Here is a 10,524-nt window from a genome sequence, read left to right on the forward strand (position 1 = left end):
CACACACACACACACACACACACACACACACACACACACGCACACACACACACGCACATATCTGCTAGGGTCAACAGTGCTACTGTTGTCAGTTCAAACACCTGTCAGTGCTTGAATAATGGAGTGGGTTATTGGTGAATCTGACCCACAGAAAACATACAACTACACACGTGCACATCATACATTGTACATTAGGGCTACACCAGTTTTTGTTTTCTAATCATCACCATTATTTTGCTATACTAATGTAGCCAGAGTATAATATGCAAATGAACACATTTTAGTGAATTCTTAGTTTAGTGAATTGAAGCATTCTGAACAGTCTCAGCATTCCAGATGAGTGCTTCTGTCCAAGTACTCGGTCCAAGTATAAACAGTTTGGCCAAAATAAGGTTTTAATTGCAATGTATACCGATATAATTGCATGTCTTTTTTATCCTTATTATGCAGCAATAGCCCACAGGCATACACACAGCATCACTGCTGTCAAATACAGGCAAAGCATGTGTAATGCTGTTTCTGAGGTTAATACGGTTCAGAGAGCCGTTGTGCTCTCACAGAGGGAGAGCGGGAGATCAAACGACACAGAGACTGGAGTCATCCTTCTGCCATTCCGAGGGCATGTGGAAACGCCAGTGGAGCGGCGACTGGAGCTCCAGTCTGGAGTCCTATCAGCGTTTAGCATCTGTCCAGCATCACTGCTGTAATATTCATGACATGTGTACTGACATCGGCGGGAGTGAGATGAGAGTCAAAAAGACCAAGCGATACCTTTGGGAAGACGCTCTGCATCCAGAACCATCTGAAAGGCGTCAGGGGCCAGAGCAATACCAGCACTTGCCAGCATGGGGTTCACAGCCACTCCCCTCTTTTGCCTACAAGTAGATTTCGGATAAAAAGCTCTAAAAAAGCAACATGGTGGCTTGGTGGTTAGCACATTTGCCTCTCAGCACTGGGGTCTTGGGTTCAAGTCCCTATCTGAGTGGAGTTTCCATGTTCTCCCCGTGTCTGTGTGGGTTTCCTCCGGGGTCTCCGGTTTCCTCCCACAGTCCAAAGACATGGAGATTAGGTAAATTGGCAGTCCCTGATTCCCTGACAAATTCTCCCTGAGTGTGTGTCTTTGTCCCTTCATGTCCAATAAAAAGCAGTTGTCTGAGTGTGTGTGCTTGTATGCCCAGTGGTGGATGGTGCTCTGCCACTAGGGTCTGTCCTCTCTCCCCTTCCTGCACCCCATTCAGTCCCCCAGGGGGCTGTGGATCCCGGTAGAGTGTACGCTGTGCGCAATTGGCTGCCGCTACTCGCCGGAGTGTGATTGGTTGTACCTGTGTTAAAATTGTAAAGCGGCCTTGGGTATTTAGAAAGGCGCTATATAAGTTGAAGATTCATTCATTCACTCTATGTTTACAGCACAAACACACGTTGTCCAAATGACAGGGAAGCTAGAGCGCTGTAGTTTGCAGGTGGTGAGACCTGCTGAATGAGCCTGGCGGCGTGGTCCTCCGGGCGCACGGGGGCGCTGTAGAGGCTGGTGCGCAGCTGAAGGAGGTTCAGGGAGAAGGAGAGGCTCTGCTGCTGCTGGCCTCTCTCGTCTAGGGCCAGGGCTTGGTGAAGGTGTCTTACTGCAGGCTCCAGTCTCTCCTCTTCCTCCTCTATCACAGCCAGCTCAGCATGCACCTGGCACCGCACATCCAGCAGTGTACTACACACACACACACACACACACACACACACACACACACACAGAGCGTGGCTATTTACATGTTAAATATTTCTTTACTCTTGAGATATCATTCATTTCCCAGGCTCTAATGAAAGGTTAATTAAAAGGAAATCTGACTTTTAACACTGAATAAAAGCTAACAGAAAAACACACACACACACACACACACACACACACACACACACACACACACACACACACACACACACCTGCTGATGTCCTCCAGTGCATGTGCAAGTGTAAGCAGGACTCTTTTGATGCTCCTGCGGAGGTTGGGCTGGAGCAGAGGAAGACAGATGTTCCATAGAGCAGCACACACACACTGTGTCACTTGAGCGTCTCCCTCTCTCACTGCCCTCTGGAGCAATGCATCCAATCGGTGTACTGCTGCTAACTGGGCCTGAATACAGTAAACAGACATGCTCAATTGAGCACAGATTGATTCATGACTGTGCTGTCCAAATCTTTCAAAAGTTTCGAATATCACAAATGTTGCCCGTTGGGAGGCTTCACAAACACTCCATCAACTTCACTCAACCTAATCGATGAATCACAAGTTAGTACCTCCACACTGACTTTAGTGTAGTCCTCAGTGCCGTCTTTTTGTTTATGAAGGGCCAGCTCGCACTCAACACACTCCATCATGATGCGCTGTCCCACAGTCTGCAGGGAGAAGAGAGCACGACCAGAAACCTGAGCTCCACCTCACCAGCATAACACAGCAACTCCGCTGCAGTTAAAAAAGCCAGCCGGCCCGTTGGTCCACTCACGGTGCTGTCAACGGCCTCCAGCTCCCTTAAGCAGTGTGCTGCTGTGCCATGGTCTTTCAACTGCAGCGCAAGGAACACCAGCTCCAGCAGGAGCTCCGTCCTGCCGTAACACATGAGATATTCACCACTGGAATCAGGGCATCTATATGATACTTAAACATGCTCTGTCTACAGCAGACTGAATACTTGCTTCCCTATTAGTGATAGGGTATGTAGAAATGTGGGTGAATGTGTAAGCGACCGTGAATATGATTGTCTTTAGTTTATACTCACTATATAACTGACCCACCTATCAGCTACTGGCATGGAAGAGCCACAAGAGGTACGAGAGGCAGTTGACTGGGCGTGAGATGACTCAGTCAGCAAGAGTGCAATCTCCTTCAGGTCAGCAGACTCCTTCAGCTCAGCAGGCTCTCTCCTGCATCCATTCACTCCAGAAGAGCTGGGGACACCACAAGCAGACAAACAAGTTCAGACCATTCTCTCAGACTTTGGCAGCCTGGTAGAAAGCAGGCTGTGGGACAGTGTGGACTACTAGGCCTGTATGAAGAACCAAGAAGACATTCCTGAGGCAATGATCCTCAAGTGCTCAAAGACTTGGAAGTTATAGTTCATGAAGAACAACTAAGGATTTATTGTGTTCTGTTTGGAAAATGGCCCACAAGAGCTTTGTCATAAAGGGTGAGAGAAGGAGATTCATCTCCCAACACTTATTTACAAGCCTTGAGATAAAAATCCCACCACAGCTTCAATAGATAAGTCAACACAGCAACGGCTTTTGATGTCAAATATAAAAACATCAGCTCTGACTTGGGGGTGGGGAGCAATCGCAAAAGAAAGACAAATAAATTATTGAAGAAACATCAAAGAAAGTCCTTGCAAACTGACAGTTAACTATTTATAGCTGATATGAATAATTTATAGTATTCTGCGACCACTCTTGTGACAGTGATGTGCTGGCTCATATATCTAACCCCTGTCCTTGGAATTTCCGCTGCCACACCTTACTGATCTATCAGGTGAGATATAGGAGCACCTATGTTGCCCTATTACAGAAGTACACCTACTTTACACAAGTGTACCCACTTAAAAAAAAGATAATGCACAACATTACTGTATACACATGAAATACTTTACTTACTTCTTAACATTCTGTATTTTGTAGATGACATGCAGTTTGGGGCTTGCATTCGTTAGAGCTTTGGAGAATTCTATGAGGTTATGTTGAGCCTGTGAATCATGTTAAGTCAGAACTTCAGCACATAATGGCAATTAGAAAGCCTGGAATAGAAAACTGACACTTTGGAAAATAAGCAAACGAAAAATGAAAACAACACTTTTGGCTTCCGCTGAGAAATGTGCTGCCAAGACTGTGAGAGTGTGGAGAGGGGCTCAGCTGTCCAAGAAAAATGTAATAAATAGTGTGACTGGAGAGAGGGAAGAAGGAGAGATGATTACCTGTGTGGAGAAAATCCGAGGATACAGCTCAGGATTGTGCTGTTTTATAAAATCAGACGTGACCTTGGCATAAGCTACAGCCTCCTTCTCTTTCCCGGCATCCAACAGGCACTCAACAAGGAGCCTGAACATAAAGGCAGGAGGTGGTTGGGAAGTCTGGTTATATGCACAGCTGGAAAGTGACTATAATAACTACATCTACATAATATCCATGACTACAATTACAGAGGCCTATCAGCCCAAACCAGTAGGCTATCTCTGTGTTTTTTAATAAATCTACACAATACAGCGTTAACCCTCTGCATAACTTAACTTGCAAACATGTTCAGAATGAAAGTGCTGATTTGGAAGCACTCACAGCATAAGTTCAGCGCGCCAAGCATGATCAGGCTCCTGCACCTCCTCCAGAGCCCTAAGCACCTGTGTGAGGGAGGATACCAGGTGCTGACGGCAGCCTGGTCGCAGGAAAGCACGCACACTTCGGAAGTACAGGAGTGATGCGTTGAAGACCAGGAAGTGGTACCTGCAAGAGCAAGAGAAACAAAGGAGTAGAAAGTGACTGCGAGCCAAAAAGACAGAAGAAAGAGCAAAGGACAGATAGAAAACTAAAAGAGATATAGATTAACATTTACAATATTTTTTCAAATATTCATTTCTAGAGGGTATGAGCTTTGTATGAGCTTGTTAAAACACTTAATATAGAGTTACACATCCCTCTGTGGTTATAACAGCCTCCACACTTTTGAAAAGGCTTCCCACAACATTTTGGAGTGTGTCTGTGGGAATGTATGCCTATTCAGTCAAAAAAGCATTTGTGAGGTCAGGCCCTGATGTTGGACAAGAAGGCCTGGCTCATAAAAAAATTTTTTATTCATCTCAAAGGTGTTCAGTGAGGTTGAGGTCAGGGTCCTATGCACCAGGAGCTTCATAAACTAGATTTCAACTGGATAGACAGACAGGTAATTGGACAGGTAGGTGAGAGATATGTCAGGACAGGGACGAAAATATTCAAGGCCTGTTTTGACAAAAGATGGCAGAAGAATCATTACTTTCAACACTTTTCGAAGTTAAAATGATTTTTTAACACAGTTGTGCTTTTGGGATTCTGAGCCTAGTTTAATTATTCTGTCTTGTTACTGTTTAGAGTAACTGATCATATATCTATTTCCCAGCAAGTGAGCATATAGAAACAGTCAAAGAATGAGCTGCTGAGGGGATAGCACAGTGCTTAGTCTTCATTTGAAATAGAGCAATTACTGTGATGTGGGTGCAAAGGGGAATTAACTGTGCTAATATATATATATATATATATATATATATATATATATATATATATATATATATATATATATATATATATATGTGTGTGTGTGTGTGTGTGTGTGTGTGTGTTTGTGTGTGTGTGCGTTTGTGTGTGTGTGTGTGTGTGTGTCAGAGAACAGGACAGGAACAGGGATCATTATAATTCATCTTGGACCCAGGGACTGTATGCTGCTGCGGCAACATTTTTGCTATTCTCTTGTGTTTCAACAGAGGCAACATAGTACATTCCTCTGTCTGTGTTCTGATTACAGGAAGACCTGGATAAGGCTGTGATGCGCTATCTCAAAGCTATAGAGGTTTCCAAAGACAAGCCGAAGTGGGCCTTGCAGTTATCTGAAAAGTGGAGCAGTACTTTTCCATCTGCTGTCTTGATTAAAGTCTGTGCTAATTTCACACGAGATATAACGATGAATAAGGGACTGCAGTTGTGCTGCTGCTGCTCTTACGATATCTAACAGAAAAAAAATATGATCTTGTCCATTTGAGTTCAAAGCAACAATTAAAATTGGCAAAAAATTTGCAAAAATTGGCCCTGAGTGAGCATAACATTTGCACGATAGTTAAATAAGTAGACGACTTGATTCAGGTCACATGACTAAAATGCACTTGTATGAAGTGCAAATATGGGCATTTTTACACATTATTACTTTACATATGCTACAAAGGATTATGAAACTATGGATAAATTGCAATTTTAGGAAACGTAACCTTGAGAAAGTTGAAGTTTTACATCTTTGACCCAAGTCATTATTTCCAAGATATTCTTGCTTCTTATTATCATTAATGGAGGGATTGACAGGCCTTTCCCAATAATATGGAACCTTTAACCCTTTAACGATGCTGAGCGTTTGCTTCATGCTTTTATTTTGACACAGCTCACTTGCTGAAACTCTATTTTTTAGGTAAAACCCCATGAAATCTCCAGTACATGCAGTTATTAGCCACAAAAGTTCTTGGCCTGGCTTACAGCTTACATCCAGTTTTCAGTGACACTGTGTCTTTTCACAGTCCACGATTCTTCCACATGTGACGTTAAAACCTTACTTGGTCTCGCCTCCCTCCTGTTCCATGTCTAAGAGCTTATTCTTCCCTTCCTTGAGGGAACTGACAATCATAATAGGCCCTATAGTGCTGTTTAACTTGAACGAATGGAGACTTATATTTTTAAATGAAAGGTTTGACTTTTTGACTTGTGTGTTGTCTGAAATCAGTTATTGGAAGTAATAATTCATTATTAATAAAACAATTGGTCATGCTCTTATGATTAGGGCTGCCACAAACGATTATTTTAATAGTCGACTAATCAACGATTAATTTTTACGATTAGTCGACTAGTCGGATTGTACGTTAATTGAATATAAAACATACAGCTTATCACACTAGAATGCAACTGCTATTATATAACCATCATTAGATTTCAGCTATAACTAAAAATAAAAACAATTAAGATCATAGTTCATTAAACCTTTAATGAAATATGCAGCTTGTTGCAACAAACAATTATTAAAATAAGGATAAGGCACTGCCTTAAAAAACACAAAAATAGGCCTACATTAATAAAGATTTTTTTTTTTTAGGTTTTTCTTTCTTTCATTAGTCTCTGGCATCAAACTTCGCTACATTTAAATCAAATTAGGTAGGGACCTGAAACTAAGGAGTTATTCACAAAAATAAAGTTTTGGTCTCACTGACGTTACAGAAAATACACGAATGCGTGCTAAGGCTAATTAAACCAATCGCTATCACTAATGTTAACTTTTACAGTTACCACGATAAGCAGGGTTGCCAACTCTCACGCATTGAGAGTGAGAGACACGCATTTGACCGTCTTCACACGCTCACACACCACACATCCGATATCTCACGCCGAAAAAAAAGTTGGCAACCCTGCGATAAGTAAGTACTAAGTTAACGCTCTGTTTATGGTAACTTTAGCAGCTAACGAGCAATTTAGATTACAGAGATGACGGTCCCTATTCGTCGTTGTCACAAGTAGCCACAACATGCTTCAAGTACGTGGTTGTGCTGCCGTGGAAGGCAAGTTCTGCCTTGCAGATATTGCACGCGTTTCGGAACCCGACTACGGAAAATGATCCCGCACTTTTGAGTTCCGTAGCCGGGTAGCCACGATACCAGAGCCTGTCTGTATAACGTCCTGGGATGTCGTCAACTGTCTACCCCGGTTTCCACTAAACTGCGCATGTACGTCAAGGACAGAAACGCAGACGCAGCAGTGGAAACTGTCGCAGCAGTTTGGAGAGGAAAAAAACGACGCATCGACTAATAAATTAGTCGTCGACTATTTTAGTAGTCGACATAGTCGTGACTAGTCGACTAATCATGGCAGCCCTACTTATGATAGACATATACTGATACTGAGTTCACATTTGGCCAACTTAGTGTAACTTTAACTTTTTGACTATGTTGTCTTATTGGAATAATTATTTAAAAAATAATGAATATTAATAGAACTATTGGTCATGCTCTCAAGATAGACATATACTAGTTCTGAGTTCACATTAGGACAACTTAATGAAGCCTAAAGCTGCAAAGAAATTGCTTTTTTTCAGTCAGTCAAAAAAATGTAAATTATGAGGAATAACATTGACATGAGTAGTTTTGCTCTCTCTTGAAGCATATTATAGATGATTTGTGGGTGTGAACTTTCAGTGGGTCACTGATGGATAGCTAATCATTACATCTGTGAAAGTTCATAGACACTGCCCAGGCAAAAACATATTCGATACGGTGAATGGAAATGTGTGTGAAGCTCCCTGATGGATAAATTAACTCTTTTTGATTTGGTAATTCCCCTTTGCACCCACATCACAGTAATTGCTCTATTTCAAATGAAGACTAAGCACTGTGCTATCCCCTCAGCAGCTCATTCTTTGACTGTTTCTATATGCTCACTTGCTGGGAAATAGATATATGATCAGTTACTCTAATAGCATATGACATAATATCATTTAGAAGTCACTAAAAATGCAGCCAACAGGGTGATGCATCTGGCTCCGCCCCCGCATGTCAAACATGTGTTTGTCTTCTTGTTCCATATGCTCTTGTTTAGATTTCCTATGTGATTTTTGTTTCCATGCCCTGTCATTTGTTACTCCACCTCTCGTTACTGTGATCACCTGTTTCTTTTTAGTTGCCTCGTTATTCCTTGTGTATTTATATCCTGTCTCTAGCTTTTGTTCTGGTCATTGCATGTAGTCCCATGTTTCTGAGTGTTTCCAAGTACCTTTGTCTTCCTGGTTTTGTTTGAGTCCTGTTAAGTAGTTGTACCCTAACTTCTCTTTAGTTCCTGTTTCTGTTGTATATCTAGTTTCTGCTTCATGTTTGTCATGTCTCTAAATGTTGGTTATTTGTCTGTGTCAGTCTTTCTTATGGATTTGACCCTAATAAATCTTGTTCTACTGAGCGAATGAGTCAACCTCGTTCTCGCTCCACGTCCATGGTGTTATACAGGGTTACTCACCACGGTGGCGACAACGTGTGGCGATTTCAGCTGAGCCTGACAGAGATACGCACGGCACAGGAACTGATTGGGTGGTGGTTTGCTCTCCAAGTACATCATTAGGCAGTCATCTGTGATCTCCTTACAATCCAGCTGAAAAAACAACACACACAAATGTACCAAAATACACAAATCCAGATGATGAATACTTGAAGAACCATCTGACTCCAACACCTCGCCTTTGCATAAATCCTTCAGCATGTTATTCATAATGTACCAGGTTAATATAGACTTGTCTATAGAATATGTCTATGTTAATCTAAATTATATATAATTAATTTCAATTATAACAACTAATTATAACATTTCCCCATGTTTACACCTGTACCTCCTACCTGTGTTGTGTGTGCTGGCATGTTCAGAGCAGTTATGTAGGTACATGTGAACTCACGTGGGTCAAAGCACTTTCTAATGCAGCTAGAGGCAGGCCATGTTGAGTCAAGCTGCATCTACTAAATCTCTATAAAAGTGTAACATGTGTGATTAGAACTTGATCCATGTGTTGATGTGTTTTGGTCAACACCAGAGGTGGGACCAAGTCAGTGTTTTGCAAGTCTCAAGTAAGTCCAAGTCTTTATCCTCAAGTCCCTAGTCAAGTCTCAAGCAAAGACAGTCAACTCAAGTCAAGTCTCGAGTCAAGACAGGCAACCGTCAAGTCAAGTCCCAAGTCTGAAACTTGGAATTTCAAGTCCTTTCGAGTCTTTTTTTTTTACAGGCACCAACGTTTTACGAATGCTACCCTGATGCGTTTCTTTACTCGTTTTGTTGGTGTCCGCCAGCCAAAAGATGACAGATCATTTACATTTTATCTTCTCTTAATTACATAAATGTACTTAAACAAGATTGTTTCGTTACATGATTTTACACGAAAATAGCAAGCTTCATCGTAAGCAAGATGCTGTCATTACGAATGGTTATTTTAAACATTTGAATAAAATGTTTAAATATAGACTAATGAAAGGTTAGGGTTATTTTTTCATTGTTTTCTGTTATTGTGGGGTCACGGTGTACTATTGTTACCTGGAGATTCAGTGGGGTCACATATTCTGATGGCTGCCGTCAGAATTGGTGACCCCAGTTAAAAAGGCTCACCTGTACATCCCATTCATGATTTCTTTGTTGGCTGCAATGGTGAGGGGATGGTAAATCTTGTTTAAGTACATTTATGTAATTAAGAGATGATAAAATGTAAATATAAACATCTGTCATATTTTGGCTCGTGGACACCAACAAAACGAGTAAAGAAAGTGCATCAGCGTAGTTTACGTAGCATTCGTAAAGCGTTTGTGCCTCCGAACAGAAACTGTGAAATAGCGCCCCCTGTGGTCACAAAACTCGACAGTCACAGAATCTGGTGTAACACCGGTCTGCGTCAGAAGGACGGAAATGAAATTAATGGGGCGCACTTTATAAATATTAATATGCGTTTTAAAATTTAGATTGGGGGAAAAAAAAAATTCAAGTCTTTGCAAGTAAACAGGTTAAAGTCCAATTCAAGTCCCAAGTTATTGGTGTAAAAGTCCAAGTCAAGTCTAAGTCTCTGAATATTTTTTCAAGTCAAGTCAAAAGTCTTAATATTAATGACTCGAGTCTGAGTCGAGTCCAAGTCATGTGACTCGAGTCCCCACCTCTGGTCAACACTATCTCCTGTGTAAATGTTGATGGGTTTTGTTTTGGGAATGGATAAACTAATTCTAGTTCATCGCTTAGAAAACCCAGATGTGCTCATGACC

The 10,524-nt window shown here is 41.7% G+C and overlaps 2 protein-coding genes across 2 annotated transcripts in view; both read right to left on the reverse strand.

Annotated features, from left to right (window-relative positions):
- Nucleotides 1-1,603, reverse strand: part of LOC143476910 (cilia- and flagella-associated protein 46-like) — a 13,415-nt gene extending 11,812 nt beyond the window's left edge. Inside the window, exons 1-2 of the mRNA XM_076975322.1 lie at nucleotides 1,471-1,603; nucleotides 772-875 (exon numbers count right to left, since the gene is read on the reverse strand). Coding sequence (XP_076831437.1) covers nucleotides 772-847 — 76 coding nt within the window. The 5' untranslated portion in view covers nucleotides 848-875; nucleotides 1,471-1,603. The remainder of the gene's footprint in view (nucleotides 1-771; nucleotides 876-1,470) is intronic.
- A 495-nt stretch (nucleotides 1,604-2,098) lies between these two features.
- LOC143476798 (cilia- and flagella-associated protein 46-like) lies at nucleotides 2,099-6,386 on the reverse strand. The gene is made up of 7 exons (XM_076975148.1): nucleotides 6,316-6,386; nucleotides 4,307-4,471; nucleotides 3,949-4,072; nucleotides 3,632-3,720; nucleotides 2,780-2,932; nucleotides 2,285-2,383; nucleotides 2,099-2,120 (listed from the first exon to the last, which is right to left on the reverse strand). Exons 1-6 carry the CDS (start codon nucleotides 6,384-6,386, stop codon nucleotides 2,362-2,364), a joined length of 624 nt encoding a protein of 207 aa, XP_076831263.1. The 3' UTR covers nucleotides 2,099-2,120; nucleotides 2,285-2,361.
- Nucleotides 6,387-10,524: the final 4,138 nt, after the last annotated feature.

The sequence above is a fragment of the Brachyhypopomus gauderio genome, chromosome 15 (genome assembly GCF_052324685.1).
Source record: "Brachyhypopomus gauderio isolate BG-103 chromosome 15, BGAUD_0.2, whole genome shotgun sequence".
Lineage (NCBI taxonomy): Eukaryota > Metazoa > Chordata > Actinopteri > Gymnotiformes > Hypopomidae > Brachyhypopomus > Brachyhypopomus gauderio.

Coding starts and splice junctions, on each gene's coding strand:
- LOC143476798 (XM_076975148.1), bottom strand. CDS start 6,386: ATGATTGTCAGTTCCCTCAAGGAAGGGAAGAATAAGCTCTTAGACATG. Junction 4,472..6,315: donor CAGGAGGGAGGCGAGACCAA/GTAAGGTTTTAA, acceptor TTGCTCTTGCAG/GTACCACTTCCTGGTCTTCA. Junction 2,933..3,631: donor AAAATACAGAATGTTAAGAA/GTAAGTAAAGTA, acceptor TGGTGTCCCCAG/CTCTTCTGGAGTGAATGGAT.